Source organism: Saccostrea cucullata, unplaced genomic scaffold, assembly GCF_032062105.1.
Source record: "Saccostrea cucullata isolate Sc308-1 unplaced genomic scaffold, CSIRO_AGI_Scuc_v1 ctg5541, whole genome shotgun sequence".
In the NCBI taxonomy this organism is placed as follows: Eukaryota; Metazoa; Mollusca; class Bivalvia; order Ostreida; family Ostreidae; genus Saccostrea; species Saccostrea cuccullata.
Genome location: NW_026929678.1, coordinates 1 through 25,580, shown reverse-complemented (window position 1 = coordinate 25,580; position 25,580 = coordinate 1). Strand labels below are relative to the sequence as shown.

The window sequence follows — 25,580 nt, the reverse complement described above, 5'->3', positions numbered from 1 at the left end:
GTGGCACTGTAGATCTCTGATCCTCTCTCCCAATTTTTTCAGACCAGCGAACTTCATGCAAGTCTGCGGCTACCGTGACACATGTTGTGACACTTTGATAATTATTAAAACAACTCACTTACTGTGATTGTCAGAACATATTGATATCTGGCGCAATCAACAACTGAACAAACAGTATTAAGTGTTTAACAATTTCACAGACCCTGACGTATGGGTCCCTCCTTAGACCCCCTTTTTTATTTGATGTGGTTTAAAAATATCGTGCTCGCAATTTTTAATGCTAGCAAAAATAAAAACTGATTAATGAATGTGATTGACGGGGAAATCGTAGGTATATGTTGTAGAAATTTACGGTCTAAATCTATTTCATATACATGTAATAAAAACACTCTATCACCACGTTAGTGTATATGTGCAACATTAGGCTTTTGATGTTACTTTTTTATACCAATATACAGTGTGTCTTAAGGTAAAAAGTTCTTTTTGTAATATAAATACGTTGTGTACCAGTGAAGTTTGAAATGAAGTTTAATTTTCAGAAAAAGTTCCAAATATTCGACTATCGTTCGAATAATGCTATCGAATAGTCCACTAAGGAAAATAAATATTTTGACATCCCTACTACTTTTAGCCCTTTCCTAACCCTATTGTTTATAATTTGACCAAAATTAAATTCATACATGTATGTCGGATTGTATGATGTTGTAATATTTTCATATGAATTTGATTTATGCACCCTGATAGATTTTCACAAATACATATTTTCATGCAAAACTTTTAACCACTGTGCAGCTCTATACCCTCGCATTATAATTATAGACAATAATTAAAAAAAAACTTAATCTATGCTCATTAAGGAAACTCTTGGATAACATTTGTTTCATATAACTAAATGGTTCTTAAAATGATAGTTTTGTTAAAATGGCATTAATTATCCAATTTTTCATTTTTCCCATTGAGAAAGATGCAGCCCTTTATTTGAATAAGCTTTATTCCTTTTCAGCAGAGATACATTTTACCAAATGTGGTTAACATCAATTTGACCAAATGTCAGAAAAAAAATTAGAAAATGTTAAAAGTTAATGGAGGACATGCAGTCAAACATATAAAAGCCCCGTGGGGATCCGGGCTAGAATAGGTCCTCAGTACCCCCTTGCTTGTCGTAAAAGGCGACTAAATGGGGCGGTCCTTCGGATGAGACCGTATAAACCGAGGCCCCGTGTCACAGCAGGTGTGGCACGATAAAGATCCCTCCCTGCTCAAAGGCCCTGAGTGCCGAGCATAGGCCTAAATTTGCAGCCCTTCACCGGCAATGGTGACGTCTCCATATCAGTGAAATATTCTGGAGAGGGACGTTAAACAGTATACAATCAATCAAACATATAAATGTTGCATTGTTGGATACCAGAGACTTCTTTTTAGCAGAATTGTGCAATTGAACATTTGGATCAGGTGAACTTCATTCCATATCCATGTTTAGCTATGGACCTTACTGTTTAACTAGGTGTGTTATATCTCCTTGACGTAATGTACACCATATGCAATGTAAATTCAAGGCAAATCACTTCAATATACTAAATACTGTTAAAAGTTAATACTGGTACAATTTAGAAGATCTGAATTCCACTGGCAACTGTCAAGGGCAATCAACTCTCACTTATAGATGAATCAGTTTGTTTTTAAATGAACTTTTAAAGCTTTATTTCATTTGTCACAACAGATTTGGTTTCCCTTCCGAGAAATATTTTCAGCACTGGCTGGCTCTCTCAGCTGGGCATTCAAGCATTTGAAAAGGCTGATTGGTTTGTTTTTTTTTCTGATGAAAGCTAGGAATATTCTTTTGTCCTGGTTTTCTTCTTCAGCCCACAATTATGCATGCATCTATACTGAAATTAAATTTCAATTAAATGATGAGTTAATCATGCATGTTTAAAACACTTCCAATAAATAAAAAAAGATAATTCTGAGAGTATTGCATAAGCTACTGGCAAGTGTAATCTGATTCTCCTGAAAAATCGAAAAAGGCTACAGTTCTGTTAAAACCAACAAAGTGGAATGAACTGCAAACTTGATCTGTAACTTATCAAGATACACTCACATATACTAAAAATCAGCTTAATACACATGTTTCTGTAAGTGTTTACAAAAAAAATCCAGATAACAAATTGATAAGTGCATGATCAGATAGACTGATGGACAGATAAGGGGGGAAACCTGTAGTCCCATCCATTTTCACTGGTAGGGGATTAAAATAATTACATAATTATGGTGTACAAATTATAGACTCACTAGAACAGGGTGCATATCATTACCGCTACATTTTCGAAATTTTCATTACTGCTACATAGGCATTACCGCTACAAAAAATGTTACATTACCTCTACACATGAAAGTATACATTACCGCTACATTTCCTCTTTTGTTAGCCAGCCACTTGTGCATGTACAGTACAACCTATACATATATATAAGACCTGTTTCCGTGCTCATAACGGGGAGGTGAAAGGAGGACTTTGAGCAGGATGGTTTGTTTTATTATTATTAAAATCAATTTTATTTATAAAACACAAAAAATGAAATCTAATACTAATTATTCTTCGAGGTCTCTTTTGCAGCTGCTTTTGCAACTCTTTTCAACGCATCTCCACAAGTTTGAGTTTTTTGAAAGTATTATTTTTTCTAAATTTATAACCATTGATAAGTAAGCCGGCATTCCCTCGATTTGTAACAAACTTCTCAATGGTGGTCATAATGTTCAGATGACACTTAATAATTACTTTTCCATTGCAGAGTTATTTATATATAAATATATACTCATTCTGATTAGAATTCAAATCAAAATTGTACTTCACTATATAGTGAGTGAATTCTGTTTATTAGAACTCAAATACTGAACCATACCTGGCTAAATCGATATGTAGCGGTAATGAGTTGTTTTTGGCTGATTCAATAATTATATGTAGCGGGAATGAGTTGTTTGCGGCTGGAAAAATGTAGCGGTAATGATCGGTCGCATATCTGAAACAAGAGGCCCATGGGCCACATCGCTCACCTGAGAAGCTTTGGCCATTCTGTTCTTTACCAAATTTCCCCCTTGTAATACATATTGTGACCCCACCCTATCCCAATGATCATAATTTAAACAATTTGAATTCTACACTTCCCCAGTATGCTTCCACATAAGTTTCAGTTTTTCTGGCCCAGTGGTTCTTGAGAAGAAGATTTTCAAAGATTTTTTATATATATTTCTATGTAAACATTGATTCCTTGTTGTGGCCCCGCCCAACCCCCGGGGGTCATGATTTGAACAATTTAGAATCTACGCTAAAAATGTAGCGGTAATGCGTTGAAATTTTTGACAATGTAGCGGTAATGTTGACCTCCCCTAGAACAGTAGTATATTTGTTAATTTTAATCATAAAAAATATTGATCTTAGTAGGTGTATGCACACGATGTGTCAAAGTAGAACATGCTAACTAAATAAATTAAGTAAGCTGGGGAGGGGGGCTTCAACAAATTAAACATTTGCAGATCATATAACTTATTTTTTTAGATATTTAATTATTTAATTAATTGTTTAAATGGATATGATATCTTAAACATTTGCAGATCATATAACTTATTTTTTTAAGATATTTAATTATTTAATTAATTGTTTAAATAGATATGATATCTTAAGCTGTCAACTATCATTTGGTATGGGAAAATTCATACATTTTAGCTTTAAAATCTGATCATTTTTGTATATCTTTATGTGGAGCTCTTCTCCTAAAGGAGATCAATATAGTCTGAAAATGGCTACAACCAGTTACTCAGCCCTCTTAAAAGGAAAATTCCATATTTAAGGGCACAGTTGTAATAAAACAAAAAAGACTAAGAAGTATGGAAAACTAAATGGGACAGACTGACGGTTAGACAATCAAGAAAAAACTATAGTCCCCTCCAGTTTCACCAACTGGCCATGGGGACTAATTAAATAAGAAGTTTACAACCCCCCCCCCCCCCCCCCCCAAAAAAAATAAACATGTTTAGTGATGTTAAAAGACCAAACTTTTTTAGATTGAGGATTTCTTTAGAAAGTGATAATCTTACATTTGGTGATTAAGACACAATTATATTCACATAAAATTTTAATGAATAATGAGTCTAGAGAAAAGAGTTTTTAAACATCAGAAATTTTAATCTATCCTTTTCATCAAATATTTTTCATCACTCAAATCCTTCTTTTTATGGCAGATTCAACATGGTAAAATATGAAGAAAAGAATGATTTGATGTAAAGGTTGCAGGAGATTTTTAATGAAAATATTGTGTATTAGGAAGTTTTAACATAATATACTGTAAAAAGCCTGTCCATTGCTAAAATTCATTCATCATTTTTAAAATTTATGTTTTCTACATACAATTACTGTCTTCAGCAGATATCCCTCTCATCAGATAAACATACACAATTAACAGACACGCTTGCTTTCAACAGATTTTTTCTAATTTAAAAATATCTCATGATTTTATTGCAATTATAAATTCATAAAATTTGTATGTCCTTTACTTGTCGCACATAGTCTCTTAAATTAAGGGATGTATTGTTATACCAGGCAGTGCATGTATATAGAGATATATTACCTTTCAACTAAATTAGAAGTTAATTACCCGTCAGGCCTTAAATCAAAATTTGTTTGTATGCATTTATAACATAATAATTATGATGAGCAATGATGCTTCTTTCAAAATTGTGAATTGTGAATTTCATGGCCTCTGGTTTAAAACATGAACCAAATTTAATTGTTTGAAAGTTGTAACACAATACTCAGGTAACCTATAAGGCCTGTGGGCCTCTTGTTGCATTTCTTGATTATCTCCCCTTGGGACCAGGAAACTTGGCCCTTCTTTTTAACAATTTAGCAGTGAGGGATTGCGACACGGGACCGCAAAAAAAAGGAGCCCCGTGGGGATCCGGGTTAGAATAGGTCCTCAGTACCCCCTTGCTTGTCGTAAAAGGCAACTAATTGGGGTGGTCCTTCGGATGAGACCGTATAAATCGAGGCCCCGTGCCACAGCAGGTGTGGCAAGATAAAGATCCCTCGCTGCTCAAAGGCCATAAGTGCCGAGCATAGGCCTAAATTTGCAGCCCTTTTACCGGCAATGGTGACGTCTCCATATCAGTGAAATATTCTGGAGAGGGACGTTAAACAGTATACAATCAATCATTTAACAATATTAGAAATCTCTTTACTCAGGAATGCTTTGCACCAATTTTGCTTAACATTGGCACAGTGGTTCTTGAGAAAAAGTTGAAAATGTGAAAAGTTTTCAGATGGACGGACAAACATTGGACGTGTGATCAGAAAAGCTCAATTGAGCTTTCAGCTAAGGTGAGCTAAAACTAAAAAAGGGTGGGGGCATACAGTAAGTGTTAAGTCATACATACACCTTGTCCATTACTGGTAGCTTTCATGAAAAGTGAATAAATATGCATTTAAAAAAATCAATGTGAGAAGCTACATGTAAAATTAGTTAAAATTAAATGGTAGTAATCAAAATTGCTAGGCTAAGTATATTAACAATCAAGATATATGTAAAACATGTAACATTAGTTAAAATTAAATGGTAGTAATCAAAATTGCTAGGCTAAGTATATTAACAATCAAGATATATGTTTAATTCAATTACCTGTAATGAGATTCAAGTTCAAAGCCATATTTCCAATGGATGATTCTTTGTCATCAAAACTCCTATAAAAATCCATCTTAGTCTCAACACACAGATATTCCTTGAATTGTTGACTCAGAGAATCATTATTTTTGTTAAAAGTATGTCAGTTCAACAGAATTTTCATGACTTTGTGGAAGTCTGAAGAAAGTCCTTAAGGATTACACTATACTGTTCTTTTTTTTTCACACTCCCATGGTCTTTATTCTGATGTGTCTGGTTTCTCACAATCCTTAAATCTTTCTATTGTGGACTTGTGGTTACATGCTTCCTTTAAACTGGGTTGATATTATGTGTTCTATGATCAGATCCATCACAAGCTGTAGAACAGAGGTCCTTCTTCTTACAGGGTTTGTTGATAAGAAATGTTCATAACTGAAAAGACAAATTGATTCCCATCTATTAGAATGTTGCAGACCTTTAATGAAATCTGATGGTTACAAACAGTATTTAAGCTCAAATTTAAGGTGCATAATTGAAACATTACTAATTGTGAGTATAGCACACATTATTATACTTCTGTTAAAATGTTTCCTTTATAAAGTTCAGAGGGTAAAATAACTATTCTTCATAGTCTGAAAATTTCCCTGCATAAAAAGCTATACCCCGGGGTATAGTTTTTGCTACCCACCCCTCGGAAAATTTTCATGCAATGTTTGACGCCAATTTTGATTTCCAGAGATAAAACCATAGCCTGATGATGTCATAATGACTTCAGTAGCATTGTGACGTCATCAGGATTTCGGCTCATTCTTGCAGTATTATCTAACTCCAAAGAAAATTCAAACCTCAGAAATTATAATTTACATCAGTATAATAAAACATTTATCCCATGGTTGTGAGTTGGATAGCTCTTTCATCAAACCCTTGACAGGAACTATTCCCCTCGGGCAAGCCCTCGGGGAATAGTTCCTGTCGCGGGTTTGATAAAAGAGCTATCTCACTCACAACCATGGGATAAGTGTATATTATACATGCACTTATTTAATACCACGAGGTAAACAGTCAAACTATTGTCCCGAGGTAGTGGGGAATACCTTCGGCCAGAAGCGAAGGCCAAGGGCAACAGTTTCCCAGGTCTTCCCCACTACCTCGGGACAATTGTTTGACTGTTTCACCGAGTAGTCATTAAATAAGTGTTTTATTACTTAACCTACTATATATAATTAATTAAATTGGAATAAAAACACACAAACAATCAATAAAGAATTTTAACAACTGTTATCCACATACCAGTCTATTAATTAGTTGAACACAGAATGTAAAGATTAAATTAATATTTAATAATTTTAATTAATACTTAATAAATTGATTGTTTGTTTTTATTCCAATTTTAGTTAATGACATAGCAGGTAAATAGTGATGTCGTGATCATCAAAAAGCTTGAATATCACGATGACGCTTTAAACAGGCAACAGTTCATTCTGTGGCCCGGTCAACAGTTCGACTGTTTCATGATCATGCAAAAACATAAAATGAATCGTGAAACAGTTCAAAATGCCTAATTACATTTTATATAGTAGGTTAGGTAATGAAGATCTTTAAAACATCATCAGAGCGAGGTAAGGAGTTGATACCTATGTTGCAGGTTTGCAGGTTTGAATCCCACTGTGGGACGTAAGGACGAGTTCTTTGTATTAACCTAGTACGCACTGGCACAAGACAGATCCCTCATTGCTCAATGGCCCTGACTGCCCAGCGTAGGACATAATTTGCAGCTCTCCAATGGGAAGTTGTTGCATCTCCACAAGAGTGAAAAATTCTCGAGAGGGACAATAATTGATAAGCAAACAAAGAAACATTTTCAACTTTAGCTCATAATATTTTTTTAAAATCCCAATAATTAAAAGAATTTAGGAGCACAGGTGGCTTTCATTCATTTCATTGTACTTAATCATGTAAATTTTGTACCTGACTAATATTAAAATTTAATTCTATTTAAATCTTTGCTTAGTGTTCACATGGAATAATGCAAAAAAATTGATCTGTAGTAAATTAATTTGAATTAAAAGTAAACAATGTGCAGAGATTTCTGTTCATCAATACTTTTGTCTTTGAATATTTTTCTTAGGGTGTAAATATGTTATGTACCTTATGCTGAACATGTTGAAATTCAAGAAAATGAAAGAGATCTGATTAGCAGTAGTTACATGTAACTCGTTATTGATACCTTAATTTATACAAAATGATTTTCTCATTTAATTGTTCAGAGTGCTTGAATGAAATAAAATTCAGTAACAAGACTTCTAGGATTTCAATTCATTAAATTTTAGATCCCAGGGCTACAGAAGCATATTGCTGCCACTTGAAAAAAAAATATTGTAAGTCGTACGTACGCGATACTAAGTCGTATGTACGAGATACTAAGTCCTATGTATGAGATAATAAGTCGTACGTACAAGATACTAAGTCGTACGTACGACATACTAAGTCATACGTACCACATAATAAGTCCTACGTACGACATAATAAGTCATACGTACAACATATTAAGTCGTACGTACGACATTCTAATACTAAAATGTACGTACAAGATAATTTTAAGTAAGTATTAAGTCGTACGAACGACATAATAAGTCGTACATACGAGATACTAAGTCGTATGTATGAAATAATAAGTTGTACATACGACTTAATAAGTTGTACATACGACATACTAAGTCCTACCTACGAGATACTAAGTTGCACGAACGAGATACTAAATCGTATGTACGACATACTAAGTCGTAAGTGCGACATACTAAGTCATATGACATAATAAACTCGCTTGATTTGAGTTGTCCGTTGAATTGCAGAAAATTCAGATCAAACAAGTTTAGCACCTCTGCCCATGTCGAACGTGGGATTTTATATAGTTTATTTTATTTTTATCTGTAAAACTGTAAGTTTGTTACAATTCATAAATTATAGACTAGGAAGGATAACGATTTTATGCAGTATAATATATTGATTTTGACCTATGGACTTGCCTTTTTTCAAAGCCTTATTAATTTCGGGCTTAAAATGGTATCATTAAGAGTAAATGGCTAAGTTGCGAGTGGTATAATATGTTTGACCCATCAGTTAGTCAGTCAGTCCTTTTTTATTTCTTTATTTTTTTTATAAGCATAATTATTCTTAAACAGCCGCATAGAATTTCATGAAACTTTGTAGATGATTAGTATACAATGTTGAGATGTGCATATTACCAAAAAGTGAGGCACGTAGCAATATTATTAATAAAAATTTTCATTGAAATTGATCTAACTATATATTATTTCGTATGTATCTTGTACACATGACAACCAGGGGTAAATGTTATCTCGTTCGTACGACTTATTATGTCGTAAGTACGACTTATGTCTTACGTACGACTTAGTATCTCGTTCGTACGATCTAGTATTTCATACGTACGACTTAGTATATCATACATATGACTTATTATGTCGTATGTACGACTTAGTATCTCGTATGTACGACTTCGTATGTCGTACATACAACTTAGTATGTCGTACGTACCACTTATTATGTCGTACATATGACTTAGTATCTCATACATACAACTTAATATCTTGTACGTACAACTTCGTATCTCGTACGTACGACTTTTTATCTCGTACGTACAACTTATTATCTCGTAGGTACGACTTAATATGTCGTATGTACGACTCATTATGTGGTACGTACGACTAAGTATCTCATACGTACGACTTATTATCTCGACTTTTTATCTCGTACGTACGACTTACAATATTTTTTTTTCAAGTGGCAGCAATAAGCTTCCGTACAGGGCGAATTAGCCTCTAACTCCATAAAATACCATAGAATCAGAGCCCTTTGTTAATGTGTGCAGTATTAACAAGAGTGTTATTAATTTGTATATGAAAACTGAAATTAAATAATCATGGAGGGTAAAAAAAAATAGGGGGAGGGGAAAATACAATTTTTCATATTTTTTCTTATTCCATCAAAAAATAAGTGAGCAGAGACATCTAGTGTAATTGCATTTTTTATTCCTTTGAGGGGAAAATAAACCTGTTAATTTTTTTTTTCATTTTTCATTTACATTGTCCCTATATAATACTATAGGAATATGGCCTCAGACCAGTGAGTTTTCATAAAAAATGTTTTACATAATGGCAATGTTACCTTCTGACAAGAGATGTTTGTAAAACACATATGCCCCCCTCCCCCACAAATTGGAATTTTTTCTGAGTCCAAAAGGGCATATTTCTGTCAAAAATGGTGTGATCATACCCAAAACAAAGCCTGACCAAGATATTCATCTGAGTAATCTGTATACTAAATTCCATTTCAATATGTGCAACCTCTCCAAAGAAAATGAATGGAAACTGCAAATAATTGGAATTTTTTTAAGTCCAAAGGGCATAACTCTGTCAATTTTGGTGCGATCATACCCAAAACAGAACTTGACCTAGATATTCATCTGACTAATCTGTATACTAAATTCCATTTCAATATGTGCAATCTCTCCAAAGAAAATGAGCAGAAACTGCAAATAATTTGAATTTTTCTAAGTCTAAGGGGCATAACTCTGTCAATTATGGTGCGATCGTACCCAAAACAGAACTTGACCTAGATATTCATGTGATGTACCAAATTTCATTTCAGTATGTGCAACGGTTATGTAGAAAATGAACGGAAACTAAATGGACCGACCGACAGACAGACAGCAGCAAAGTAATATGCCCTCCCTTCTTCGAAGGGGGGCATAATAATCTATGCACGATTAATATCATATCCCCCTCCACCCATCCCCCCCACCCCCAAAAAATCCTCTCCCCAGCATTTTCCAGTGCCTGATATGTTAGAGTGGGAGGGAGTTAGAAAATTTGCAAGATTTCAAACAGCTAATTTAAAAAATCTCTGTTATTTATGTCTGTATGACACCCTTAATGACAGAAAAAAATTGAAGGATTTATACATTTTGTAAATGTTCAATCACAAGTCCATATAGCATAATTAATTGTATTCTCTGACTGCAGTTGGAAAATCTTTTCATTTAATTTGTTTTTAATCCCTAAATGGAAGTAAATCTTTTCATTTTTGAATTTCTGCTGTTGCATTATACCCCAATAAATGCATGTATAGTGTAAATTAAACCCCTCCTTTGTCTTTTTTTGTTTTGCTGAAAAAATTTGAATGCATATTGTAAATCACTTTTCATTCATGAGAACTTTATTTTCTCGTAATTAAGCAAGCCGGTATGCTCGCGAAAATTTCATTCTTAATACGTATAATAGAATTCCTTAAGATTATACTGTATAGAGCAATCATCACAATTCGTGAAAATTTTCTCTCGCTAATAAAGAGTCAATGACTATCTCACATTAAAATAAGATGTCGCGAAAATTAAGTGATCTACAGTATTCACACCATAAAAGAGAATTTACAACTGGTAGTTCATATTTGTTTAATATATTAATACATTGCATGGTATGCCCCAAAGAGAGCAATGGCCAGTGGTGTAGTATTAATTATCTGTCCTGTTTATCAATGGAAAATAGCTAAATTATGAAAATTATCGATATGACAGTCAGTTGCAAACATTTTTTTTATCCTATTCAAATAATTTTATTTTACTTCATTATCTGGACTATTATCAGATTATTGGTGAATTTCTTTGTCTTTTAAACTGAGGCTTCAATTTTTTTTAATGGCACAAGTAACTGATTACATACAGACTTTTAAATTTATTGATACTCCCAAATATTCGTCAGTCTTTGGCCAACAGACTGTCGTTAAGGTAAAACACTGATTCATGACTGCAGTGCGAAAAAATACAGGAAAAGGTAATACAGATCATGCTGATTTACAAACACATCATGAACATGAACTCAGATCATTAGAACTTTAGGTAATGTTTGCCTTTTTTCCCTGAGATATAGCTTTTCACAAATAAATGAATATTACAGCAAAACTTGTTTAGTATGAACACGGATATTGCGAATTTACAGATATAACGAAGTCATCTTGGATTCCCAGTTATATAAATTTAATGAATTTCTTATACGGTTATAACAAAGGACAAGATAGGGTAAGACCAGTATTTGGCCCCCGATTTTGGATGTCTTTCAGAATGATCCAACAGTTTATCCATGAAAACCTGTTTTCACCCCTGCCACAAAATGAGTGCTGGTTTTAAGATTTAGGATATACAGAGGTCACAGTGAGGTCAGGAAATAGGTCAATTTTCTAAATTTCTCATTTTCGTGCAAATTTTCACTAATTTTTCAGCACATTTTCTTTCGGAAAACATAGAGCACACGCTTGCCTATCTACCAACTTTATATATTTTATACACTGATATCAGATGCAGTATATGTGTAAAAATCTCAGATAGGCAAGCGTGTGCTCTATGTTTTCCGAAGAGAAATGTACCCCAAATATGATGAAAATCCACAAGAATTGAGGAAATTCGGGAAAATGTCCTATTTCTGAACCCTCTAGTGGCTTCCATGTAGCCTTTGAATCAAAACTGGTGCTTGTCTTAAAGTAAGCATCATTTTAACTTCTTAACTACAAACTATCACAGTTTTACCAGTGTTCTGATTTTTATATAAAAAATTCGGCTGTTACCCTATCTTGTCCTTACCGATATAACATGTATAATGAAGAAATTTTAATGGTCCCATTGTCTTCGTTATAACTGAGTTTTACTGTATATAAAATTTGCATTCATACCATAAACATCTCCCTGCTGTCTTCTGTCAGTAGCCATAACATTGATAGTTTCTGATCCGTTATCAATGTTTCTACATATTCTACCTGTAATGTATTATAATATTAGTTTTAAAACATGGATTCCATGATAAATAAAAAGTAGGGATGGTAATCGGTTAGAAAATCTTTAATCGGTTAGTCGGAAAAATTTTATATAATTTATTTTGGTACCAAGAGCGTCTTGTAATACTTTAATGTATACAGATCGATCTTTTGTCGTTATCGATTAAATTATATTATTAGAAAAACATTGTATAAGTTAAAATTCAGACAAAGTTTTGATTATGGTGACAATGAAGAATGAATATGTGTGACTTCTGCACTGGTTAAACATGTTAGATATCCGTGTCTGATTTCTCTGGCAAGATTCATAGTTTTCTTATTTTTTTCTTGTCTAACTATCGAAATTGAAATAAAATAATTTATATATGTACAATCATATAGTTTCCTGATCAAGATAATGATCAAAATGTTGCTAACTTCTAATATCTCTCTTTCAGTCTTCTTGTGTATATGAATACAGATGTACTTGTATTTTTTTCAAATGTGTATTTTAATTGATACGATTAACTGATTAATCGGTTGGAACGTCTTGCGGTTAACGACTGATTAGCAATTCTGTAATTGATTGCTATCCCTAATAAAAGGAAAATATTCTTTAATTAAAGCTGAACACGACTCGTAAATTGGCATACGCCATTTTCGATAGCATTATCTACGATACATCAATACTAGGGTATACTCGTCGCATTCGTTACACCTGACTGCTTTATTGTCACGGGTATTGGCGTGGAATGGCGACCTATGTTTGTGCTGGTAATCTTGCATTACCTTTGTTTATATGTTATTGCAGTTACGTTTATCTGTGTTGTTTGTATACTGCACTGACTTATACAACTATAATTGCAAATTTATTTGGTATCTTATTTTCCTGCAATAGACGAAGTATTAAGTTATTATTCTCGATCGCTACCGAGTTCTGTATAGCATACGTCCATCTTCACAGGTTTCTACTGATTACACTGAACAGTGACTAAGTTCTGCCCTATTTATAGGGGTCTGCATAGTAGCGAGACTCGGAAACAAAAATGGCAAACAGATTCCTTTTACGAATTGTGTTCAGCTTTAATGTAACTTACAGTAGTAGAACATGTAAAAGTTGCATCATATATTCATGAATCATCACGTTTTGTAAAGCCAAATTTTCATGCAGTGCACCCGCCGTGTGCTCCTTATCATGGCCTCAAAGTGGTCCCATTGCAATATTAATGAGTGCATGTCAATGAAAATGACAAGTATATATCAATCTACAAATTCTCAAACGTACGTACTACATTAAAATTAAGGCATGTCACTGTCTAAATGCACTGCATGACTTTGACATTATTATAAACTTATACAGCTGCATTATACCATCAGTTCGCCATGCAGAACTAGAAGACTACATTGATGCAGGGACCTATATCATTATGTCATTGGGAAAAGTAAACACCTACCCCCCCCCTTCTTTTCATTAGTGCAGGAATTCTTTATAATATTTACGCCTCAGTTGTATACATGTGATTTTTAGTTGACAGCTTAATATGTACACAATATTAACAATGATTTAGCAGCCTACATACCTATATAACCCGGACTGAACGTTTCCCCGGCCCATAAGTTGCATAACTCACATGGCGTGTGTAACGTATTTGTTGATCTCAATGTTTGTACGACCTACTTTATTAGTCTATTAGATTTCATGTACGATTTGTCTATTGTGTCTTCTGTGTGTTTTATGTTGACTTCCGGTTTAATAAATGTTGTTCTGTTTATCCTGAGTCTTTATCCTGCATCATCTGCCCCGAACAGGCACGAATATGAAACATGGTGGCAGCGGTATAATCTAAAGAACCTAATCTTTTGCGATACCTAGCCATGGATAAATTGAAAGCTCCGGAAACGCTGAATTTCGATGCTACAGATTTAGCACACACGTGGAAAAAATGGAAAGAAGAATTCTCGCTCTATGTTGACCTAGCTATGGCAGAATCAGAGGAGAAACAGAAGGTGAAAATGCTTAAATACCTTATCGGAACACGTGGAAGAGAAGTGTATGACACACTAACATTCACAGATACTGAAGATAACAGAACTTTGAAGGTATTTTTGAGAAGTTCGATGCCTATTGTAACCCTATGAAAAACGAAAGTGTGGAACGATACAAGTTTAATTCTAGGAATCAACAAAGTGGGGAAACAATCTACAGTTATGTGACTGAACTTAAGCTTTTAGCAGCACATTGTGGCTTTGGCGATTTAGAGGAATCGTTAGTCCGTGACCGCATTGTTTGTGGAATTAGAGACTTGCACCTACGGGAAAGACTTTTACGTGAATCGAACCTAACACTGAAAAGCTGTCTTGATATATGCAGAGCATCAGAATTGTCAAAGGAGAGAATGAAGGAGATTGAGACTCCAACAGCAGCAGAAGTACACGCTCTGAGAGGAAACGGCTACAAACCAAAGACTAATCTGCGCAGTGCTCAAGCGACACCAAAATTGTTAGCTAAAAACTGTATGTATTGCGGACGTAAACATGAAGCTAGCAAACTCAAGTGCCCAGCCTATGGAGAAACATGCCACAAATGTAAAAAGAAGGACCACTTTAAAGCGATGTGTGGACAACATTCAAAGTCAACGCAGAAGTCTGGACAGAAACCAGGTAAATACAACAGAAAATTGCATCAAGTTACTGATAAGGACTCAGACTCTGACTCTAATGAAAACTACTATGACACAATCCGAAGTGTCACGTCTGAACCAAAGAAACATGTTTATGCAACTATGAATATCGGCAAAACACCCATAAAGTTCCAAGTCGACAGTGGCGCAAGTTGTAATGTTATTCCGATAAGCAAGCTAGATGAGAGCGGATCCTACTACAAGCTCACCAAGTCAACAACTGTACTAACTACATACGACAAGTCTCGGATCCAGCCCCTAGGAAAAACAAGTCTGAAACTTGTAAATCCCAAAACCAAAGAACTCTATGACACCGAATTCGTTGTAGTGAAGCAGGACACAACACCAATACTGGGCAGTCAGACCATTCAAAGGATGAAACTAGTAACTATTCATTATGACAACATTCTAACTGTTACTGAGGAAACATTAACAGAAGAGTATGTTTTCAGCGAATACAAAGATGTGTTCGATGGTACAGGATGCTTAGCAGGGACATATTCACTCCAAACTGACCCATCGATAAAACCTGTAGTCCATCCGCCTAGGAAAATTCCAGTAGCTCTGAGGGACAAGCTCAAGACAGAGCTGGAACGGCTTACAGAGAAAGAAATAATTACCCCTGTTACCGAACCAACACCGTGGGTAAACAATCTCGTCATTGTGGAGAAGCCTAACAAATTAAGGATTTGTCTTGACCCTCGTGATCTGAATGGGGCCATTCAGCGCAGCCATTACCCAATGCCCACAGTCGAAGAACTCTTACCAGACTTGAACAAAGCGAAGGTATTTTCTGTTGCCGATGCCAAAAATGGATTCTGGCATGTTCAACTTGACAAGGCCAGTTCAATGCTAACAACCTTCAACACACCGCATGGTCGCTATCGATGGCTTCGAATGCCATTTGGACTAAACTCAGCGCCAGAGGAATTTCAGCGGCGACAAAATCAGACTGTAGAAGGACTGCGTGGAGTACGTTGTGTACATGATGATATTCTGATCTTCGGAGAAGGCTCGACTGACGAGGAAGCTTATCGAGATCATGACCGTAATTTCCGAGCACTTATGGAACGCTGTAGGGAAAAGAATCTGAAACTAAACAAGGAGAAACTGAAGTTTAGACTCAAAGAAGTTCGGTTCGTGGGACATCTACTGACCAGTAGTGGAGTTCGTGCTGACCCAGACAAGGTCAAGGCCGTGAAAAATATGCCCACACCCACTGATGTGTCAGCTGTACGACGATTTGTAGGTTTCGTAACCTATCTCAGCAAGTTTCTTCCCAGGCTTAGCGATCTTTGTGAACCTCTTAGAAAACTGACTGTTCAAGATGCAGAATGGAGCTGGCTTGAAGCCCATGATAAAGCCATACAAGAGATCAAGACACTAGTTTGTAAAAGTCCTGTCTTGAAATATTATGATCCTAAAGAGGAATTGACACTCCAATGTGATGCTTCGCTAACAGGATTAGGAGCGAGTCTATTGCAAAATGGACAACCAATAGCCTTCGCAAGCAGAGCTCTCACGGATGCAGAGACCCGTTACGCTCAAATCGAGAAGGAAATGCTAGCAATTGTATTTGGCTTAGAACGTTTTCACCAGTACACCTATGGACGCTTAGTACATGTGGAAAGTGATCATAAGCCTCTAGAATCTATCGTGAAGAAATCGCTATTAGCAGCACCCAGACGTCTTCAACGAATGCTGCTCCGGTTACAGCAGTATGAGTGTACGATTTCTTGTTAACCAGGAAAGACTGTACATGTATCTTGCAGATATATGAAGCCGAGCTTACCTTAATGAAACAGGGACAACAAGCTTCGAAAGGGACTTTGAAATTATAAACATGGTTCAGTACTTACCCATGACTGATGTTAGACTTTCCGAGATTCGCAAGCACAGCTATCAGGATGAGTCATTACAGGTTCTCATGGACGTCATACTTCATGGGTGGCCATAGAAGCGAGAAGTCCCTCACCTTGCAAAACCATATTTCGACTTCAGAGATGAGCTGAGTATTCAGGATGGAATTCTATTTAGGGGTGAGCGTGCAATAATCCCTAAAGCAATCCGCTTAGATATGATGCAGCGAATACATTCCTCGCACTTGGGAATTGGAGGATGTCTTCGCCGAGCAAAGGAGTACGTTTTCTGGCCCGGAATGCACTCTGAAATTTCTCAGTACATACAAAGTTGTGAAACTTGCCAGATGTTTGAAACCAAACAACAAAAGGAAACCCTGATACCTCATGATGTTCCAGACAGACCTTGGACGAAGGTTGGAACCGATCTGTGCTCATTTGCTGGAAATGACTATTTAGTGACTGTTGACTATTTTTCAAATTTTTGGGAAACAGATTTCTTGGAGAACACAAAACCTACAACAGTGATCAGGAAATTGAGGAATCATTTTGCTCGCTATGGAATCCCAGACATTGTCTGTTCAGACAATGGCCCTCATTTCAGCTGCAAGGAATTTGCTACATTCGCATTGGAATACGAATTCCAACACATCACGTCATCACCAAACTATCCGCAAAGTAACGGGAAGGTGGAACAGGCTGTGAAATCTGCAAAGCGTATAATGAAACGAGCTCGCAACTCTCAACAGGATGTCTACCTCAGCATTCTTGACTTCCGAAACACACCAACAGAGGGAATGCAGAGTAGTCCTGCACAGAGATTAATGTGCCGTCGAACAAAGTCGCGACTACCAACAACCCCAGCTCTTCTTGAACCAAAAATCCCAATGTCTGCACATGCGGAAATCAAGCACAACAAGCATCAACAATGCAAGTACTACAATAGAAACGCAAAGGACCTACCTGATTTAGAACATGGACAGCGTGTCTGGATAACACCAAAACGAAATGATCCAACAAAATCGTGGACAAAAGGGACTATTGCTAGCAAAGTGAACATTCGGTCTTACGAAGTAAACACAGACGAAGGACAGTCGCTTCGCAGAAACAGGAAAGATATTCGTATCCACAGAGGTAAAAACGAACAACCACGACAACCTGTAGACCTTGATATACCCGATTCGAAACTAGATGCAGACAACCCAAACACTGACAAATCCGACCAGTCGAAGGAGTCCGTTCAAACACGCGAACCAATAGTGTCCAATGAAACACATGATCATCCACAAATTCATATTCCACAACACACCAGATCAGGAAGGATTGTAAAGTTACCATTGAAATACAATGACTTTGTACCAACTTGACACTGCCATGGCTTAAATGTATATATGAAGTTTTGTAATGCATGCTATTATATGTCCATTTAGTTTAAAGACAAGTCTAGTCTCAGATACATTCTAGTCATACTAGTCATATGTCAAATTTGTTAGAATCAATTGTAGTCAAGATACATTCTAGTCGTATGTCAATTTAGTTTAATATCAGTCTATCTTTGAAATATGTTCTAGTGAAGTTCTATTTTTATTTCTTAAAGAAAGAGGGATGTAACGTATTTGTTGATCTCAATGTTTGTACGACCTACTTTATTAGTCTATTAGATTTCATGTACGACTTGTCTATTGTGTCTTCTGTGTGTTTTATGTTGACTTCCGGTTTAATAAATGTTGTTCTGTTTATCCTGAGTCTTTATCCTGCATCATCTGCCCCGAACAGGCACGAATATGAAACAGCGTGATTGACTCTACTTTCGTTTTTAATATGAAACTATGACACATAAACAAGATGCGAAACACAGGAAACATTTAAAATTTCTGACAGTATTGCACTATACAATGCAAAAGATCAACGTTGTTCGTTAAAAGTGAAATAAGCTATAGATACACGTGCATGCAGAAATAGTTTCTCTCCGCGAGTACAACATTGAACATATGCGGAATGTGTATAGTGACATGCATAGATATAAAGAAAAGGTTTTAACATTAATAATAATAATTTTTCGCCTATTGGATTTAATCATTTATATTGCAATCATGCAGCGATGCATATAGTAACTTATACAGCCTACATACCGTCGGCAAATTCTTGAGATTGAAGACAATAATGTCAATCACAGGACACATCCTGTACTCATTCATTCATAGCCCATATTTAAATACAAAAAAAAATCTTTATTTATTTACAGACTTACCTTTATAACAAAGTTTACTTCGTCCCCATGTAGGATCTACACATGGTAGTATGACAAGTGTGAAACGGGTACTGTATTATGATGTCATTTATGACGTCATTTGATGTGATGAACATGCGCACTCGCAATGTGTGTAAGTCTCGCCGAGAAGAAAAAACGATGGATCGATGGTCATCTCATACACACTGATTACACAGATCTCATGCATACGGTCAAATTAACACTTCATTTTTTTTAAATCGGATGCATCCTAGGACATTTTCAAGTTGATTTATGAAAAAATCTAAGTGAACACCACCATTTCGTGTTCATTTGGATTTTTGCGTGTTCATTTAAACGCGTGTAGTCTAAACCACGTGTTCAATTGACAGGGTTTACAAACACACACACACACACACACACACACACACACACACATACATACATATATATATATATATATATATATATATATATATATATATATATATATATATATATATATATATATATATATATATATATATATATATATATATATATATATATATATATATATAGATATATATATATATAGATATATATATATATAGATATATATATATAGATATATATAGGGAAAATGTTGTAGAAGTCCATGGTATAGGTTAAGTTATAAATCAAAATTAAATCCAAGATAAACAAACAAGTTTACGTTTAATTTTTTACACTAAGCGCTTTCGCCGTTACGGCTCTTCAGAGTGTAACAATGATAATAAAAACAATACAACTTCGTTGTTATGACGTCGTTATTATGACGTCACAAAGGCAGCGTTATACATTGGCACAGGTAAATGTCAAAAAAGCGCCAAATGTATAGAGTTAAACACATATACATTGTAATAAAATGGAACATTTCTTTAGAGGATATGGAGCTAAAATGTTCAATTTACATTTAATTTAGGCTTAAATAATTTAACAAAATAATCTTCCTTGGCCCTCCGTAATTGTTCATTTTCTTCTGTGATTTTATAAAACGGAAATATCAAAAAGTTTCCATTCGCACATGAATCAAAATGTTCACTGCAAGGTGTATTCCTGACGGAGGGGTCTCGTATTTGTTGTTTATGGACTCTTACACGGTCAGCTAGTTTGTTACCGGTCTGTCCAATATAGTCTTCCCCGCATGAAGTACAAGTCATACAGTATATTAAATTTCTAGTTTTGCATGACATATTCGCATTGACGGTAAACGTTTTACCACATTTAAATGAGAAATTTTCTACAAATTAAGGGAACAGCGATGGGCACGAAAGTTGCCCCAACCTATGCAACCCTAGTTCTCGGTTTTTTAGAAGAAAAACTGTTTAACGAAACAGAGAGACGATTTGGAAATCCTTTTGCGCAATACATACAATTTAATTGGAAACGATACTTAGATGATTGTTTCATTTTTTGGACGAGATCTACTGAGGATTTACAAGAATACCATACCATTCTTAACAATCTACATCCTTCTATTAAATTTACCTTGGAAAAGAGCAGATTAGAACTACCCTTTTTGGATATTCTTATAATTAAGGAGGGTCGCAAAATCATAACAGATTTATACTACAAGAAAACGGATTCCCACCAATATCTCGTATTTAATTCTTGCCACCCGTCACACGTTAAACGTAACATACCTTTTAATATGGCAAGACGTGTTTGTACCATTGTCATAGATGAAACCAGAAGAAATGGCCGTCTACAGGAATTGAAAACATTTTTGCTCAGACAAAAATATCCTAACGACTTAATAGATATAGCAATTGAAAAGGCCAAGTCAATACCGACTGCAGATCTCCGTTCTACTAGACGAGGACGCCAGGAAAACAATAAGGAAATCCCGCTGGTCGTTACCCATAACCCACGGAACCTTAATATATATAACTCCGTAAAACAGTGTTTTCCTATTTTACAGCAATCCCAAAATTTAAAGGAATTAATTGACCCGAAGAGCATCATCTATAGCCGACGCCAACCTCCAAACCTAAAGAAACTCTTAACAAGAGCCAGATTCTCATCAGATGAGGAAAAACGCACTGTAGCCAAATGTATGGATCCCCTGTGTGGAACCTGCCCTTATTTAAAAACCGGAGAAAAGTTTACATTTAAATGTGGTAAAACGTTTACCGTCAATGCGAATATGTCATGCAAAACTAGAAATTTAATATACTGTATGACTTGTACTTCATGCGGGGAAGACTATATTGGACAGACCGGTAACAAACTAGCTGACCGTGTAAGAGTCCATAAACAACAAATACGAGACCCCTCCGTCAGGAATACACCTTGCAGTGAACATTTTGATTCATGTGCGAATGGAAACTTTTTGATATTTCCGTTTTATAAAATCACAGAAGAAAATGAACAATTACGGAGGGCCAAGGAAGATTATTTTGTTAAATTATTTAAGCCTAAATTAAATGTAAATTGAACATTTTAGCTCCATATCCTCTAAAGAAATGTTCCATTTTATTACAATGTATATGTGTTTAACTCTATACATTTGGCGCTTTTTTGACATTTACCTGTGCCAATGTATAACGCTGCCTTTGTGACGTCATAATAACGACGTCATAACAACGAAGTTGTATTGTTTTTATTATCATTGTTACACTCTGAAGAGCCGTAACGGCGAAAGCGCTTAGTGTAAAAAATTAAACGTAAACTTGTTTGTTTATCTTGGATTTAATTTTGATTTATAACTTAACCTATACCATGGACTTCTACAACATTTTCCCTATGTAATAACTGGTATATGGAAACAGGATGACACAAACAAGAGCTAGATCGGCAGCAAATATGGACAACACCCTTGAGGAAATAACAGGTAAACTCTTTACCTTAGACGACAAAATTGAGAAACTTACTGATATTGTCGAGAAATTAGAGAGACATATTCAATGTTGTGATGACAAACTTAACTTTCTTATTAATGATTGTGCTGAAAATTTTCACAACATGGATTTATCAAAGAAAAAGGAAAACATAAATTACAAATCTAATGTGGATTTCATTCTACAAAGTAGATATGACAACAATATCATTTCTACAATGTATCGAGAAAAACGACAAATGATTCAAACATGGAGAAAGAATCTTAATGAAAGAAGACAGGCATATTGGAACGCCATTAGATGTGAAAATCTCGCTGATACATACGAGAAATGGAGAAAACAAGAAGATGTTATTCTTCCGCGGAAATTCAGGATTAAATCAATCAATCAGGAACCTGACGAAGAAACAAAAATTAGGTTAAATTTAGCCATCCAGAAATTTGACGCTGAAATTACTCTCCTACGAATTCGCGTCCCGAAGTATCAAACCAAGTTTGAGGAATGTGATTCAAGAATGGAAAAAGAAATTTCAGAGAAAACCAACGCAGATATGAAAGCCAAACTTCTTGATCTATGGAAAACAGAAGTGAAATATGAAATGGATAAATCTGCAATGATTCTTAAGAGAAAGCAGGAGTGGCTCAATAATTATGAGAAAAATTACGGGAAAGAAGTGATGAAAAATTCCCCCCCAAAACAAAAAAATCATAGGAACAAAACCAATGGAAATAAAAATTCCGGATATAGGAGGGAAAACCAATCTTCTTACGCTGATGCTGTACGTAATAATGAACCACAAGGATTCAATTTTCGTGCTCAAAAGAACAACTTTTCAAATGAGAACAGACCAGTTAATCTTCACAATAAGAATAACCAAATGAGCAAGAAAAACTCAGCAAATATGGCGAGAAATAAGAATAACCAAAGAATGACACAACCAAACAATTTCGGAATAGGGGATCGAAATTGGAATAAACCCCCTAAAAGAAACCAAGGATGGCTGAAAAAACAGAACAGTTTACACAATTCTAATAGTAAACAAGTAAACCAAACAAGGAATAATTCGGAAAATAATTTTTTGTGGAAAGGACGCTTCCACAAGGGCCGCCAAAAACCATTCCGATTTCTGCAAATCTAGACGAATCAGAAGTAAGTCAAAATCAGAAAATCGATGTAAAAATTGTTAATTTATCTCGGAGAGATATCACAGAAGATGAAATGAAAATTCTAGATAGGGGTTTGAAATTTACGCCCACACCAAAACAGGATAATGTGGATCTCATAAAAGATACCGAGGAGTTTTGTCGGAAACTTAGACTTAGAGAATATTTTCAAAATGAAGAAAATACGGACGAATCACTTGTGAGAAATAAAAGTAATTTCAAACCACCACCAAATAGGGATAAACATTTAGATGAATTTATCAGATGTTTGCAAAATTCTGCCAGAAGTAATGACATCTCCATGAAAACCCATATTAAGGATAATATCACTAGACGGGAACGAGAAGCTATCAAAAGCCTTGCAAATGATAATTCTATTATTATAAAGGAAGCAGATAAAGGGGGAGCAATTGTCATTATGGATACGGATCATTACAAAGAAATGGTGTCGGACCAACTTAATGACAACAATTTTTACGAAGAATTAGTTTCTAATGAAGACAGTAAAACCATGCGCAGGATAAGGAAATTTACAAATAATTTTGCGGATAATTTAACCAAAAAGGAAGTGGATTATTTAACCAATTTTGAAATTAAATCTAGTAACTTTTATGGTTTACCAAAGATCCACAAATCCAAAGAAATACAGAACGGACTTGAAGGTAAAAACTCATTATATATAAAATTACCTCGACCAACGATTTAAAACTTAGACCAATTGTAGCAGGCCCTACATGCCCCACGCACAGACTCAGCAACTTGTTGGATATACTTCTTAAGCCTCTATGCCAACTTGTACCAAGTTATGTAAGGGATGATTTGGATTTTCTCGGCCACATTCCAGATACAGTTGAACTAAATACTGAGATGGTTAGTTTTGATGTAACGAGCCTCTATACCAACATACCGCATACACTTGGACTAGAAGCAATCGCTTTTTGGATTGACAAATACCACAATCAAATTCACGCAAGATTTTCTAAAGACTTTATTCTAGAAGGAATAAAAATAGTATTAGAGAATAACCATTTTGTTTTTGACGGGAGAAATTTTCTACAAATTAAGGGAACAGCGATGGGCACGAAAGTTGCCCCAACCTATGCAACCCTAGTTCTCGGTTTTTTAGAAGAAAAACTGTTTAACGAAACAGAGAGACGATTTGGAAATCCTTTTGCGCAATACATACAATTTAATTGGAAACGATACTTAGATGATTGTTTCATTTTTTGGACGAGATCTAAGGAGGATTTACAAGAATACCATACCATTCTTAACAATCTACATCCTTTTATTAAATTTACCTTGGAAAAGAGCAGATTAGAACTACCCTTTTTGGATATTCTTATAATTAAGGAGGGTCGCAAAATCATAACAGATTTATACTACAAGAAAACGGATTCCCACCAATATCTCGTATTTAATTCTTGCCACCCGTCACACGTTAAACGTAACATACCTTTTAATATGGCAAGACGTGTTTGTACCATTGTCATAGATGAAACCAGAAGAAATGGCCGTCTACAGGAATTGAAAACATTTTTGCTCAGACAAAAATATCCTAACGACTTAATAGATATAGCAATTGAAAAGGCCAAGTCAATACCGACTGCAGATCTCCGTTCTACTAGACGAGGACGCCAGGAAAACAATAAGGAAATCCCGCTGGTCGTTACCCATAACCCACGGAACCTTAATATATATAACTCCGTAAAACAGTGTTTTCCTATTTTACAGCAATCCCAAAATTTAAAGGAATTAATTGACCCGAAGAGCATCATCTATAGCCGACGCCAACCTCCAAACCTAAAGAAACTCTTAACAAGAGCCAGATTCTCATCAGATGAGGAAAAACGCACTGTAGCCAAATGTATGGATCCCCTGTGTGGAACCTGCCCTTATTTAAAAACCGGAGAAAAGTTTACATTTAAATGTGGTAAAACGTTTACCGTCAATGCGAATATGTCATGCAAAACTAGAAATTTAATATACTGTATGACTTGTACTTCATGCGGGGAAGACTATATTGGACAGACCGGTAACAAACTAGCTGACCGTGTAAGAGTCCATAAACAACAAATACGAGACCCCTCCGTCAGGAATACACCTTGCAGTGAACATTTTGATTCATGTGCGAATGGAAACTTTTTGATATTTCCGTTTTATAAAATCACAGAAGAAAATGAACAATTACGGAGGGCCAAGGAAGATTATTTTGTTAAATTATTTAAGCCTAAATTAAATGTAAATTGAACATTTTAGCTCCATATCCTCTAAAGAAATGTTCCATTTTATTACAATGTATATGTGTTTAAC

The 25,580-nt window shown here is 35.3% G+C and overlaps 2 protein-coding genes and 1 long non-coding RNA gene across 4 annotated transcripts; 2 read left to right on the top strand and 1 right to left on the bottom strand.

Moving 5' to 3' along the window:
• Nucleotides 1-1,111: 1,111 nt before the first annotated feature.
• LOC134281767 (uncharacterized) lies at nucleotides 1,112-14,112 on the bottom strand. 2 transcript variants are annotated; one of them, XR_009995158.1, is made up of 4 exons: nucleotides 14,054-14,112; nucleotides 12,393-12,476; nucleotides 5,670-6,083; nucleotides 1,112-1,886 (listed from the first exon to the last, which is right to left on the bottom strand). It is a non-coding gene; the product is annotated as an uncharacterized LOC134281767 (long non-coding RNA). The 2 variants fall into 2 exon arrangements; XR_009995159.1 differs by lacking the exon at nucleotides 12,393-12,476 and having other exon boundaries at nucleotides 14,054-14,085.
• Nucleotides 14,113-17,231: 3,119 nt separating this feature from the next.
• Nucleotides 17,232-18,380, top strand: LOC134281769 (uncharacterized protein K02A2.6-like). The gene has a single exon (XM_062764199.1). The coding sequence runs from the start codon at nucleotides 17,232-17,234 to the stop codon at nucleotides 18,378-18,380; it is 1,149 nt and encodes a 382-aa protein (XP_062620183.1).
• Nucleotides 18,381-22,036: 3,656 nt separating this feature from the next.
• On the top strand, nucleotides 22,037-23,242 carry LOC134281768 (uncharacterized). The gene has a single exon (XM_062764198.1). It carries the CDS (start codon nucleotides 22,037-22,039, stop codon nucleotides 23,240-23,242), a length of 1,206 nt encoding a protein of 401 aa, XP_062620182.1.
• Nucleotides 23,243-25,580: the final 2,338 nt, after the last annotated feature.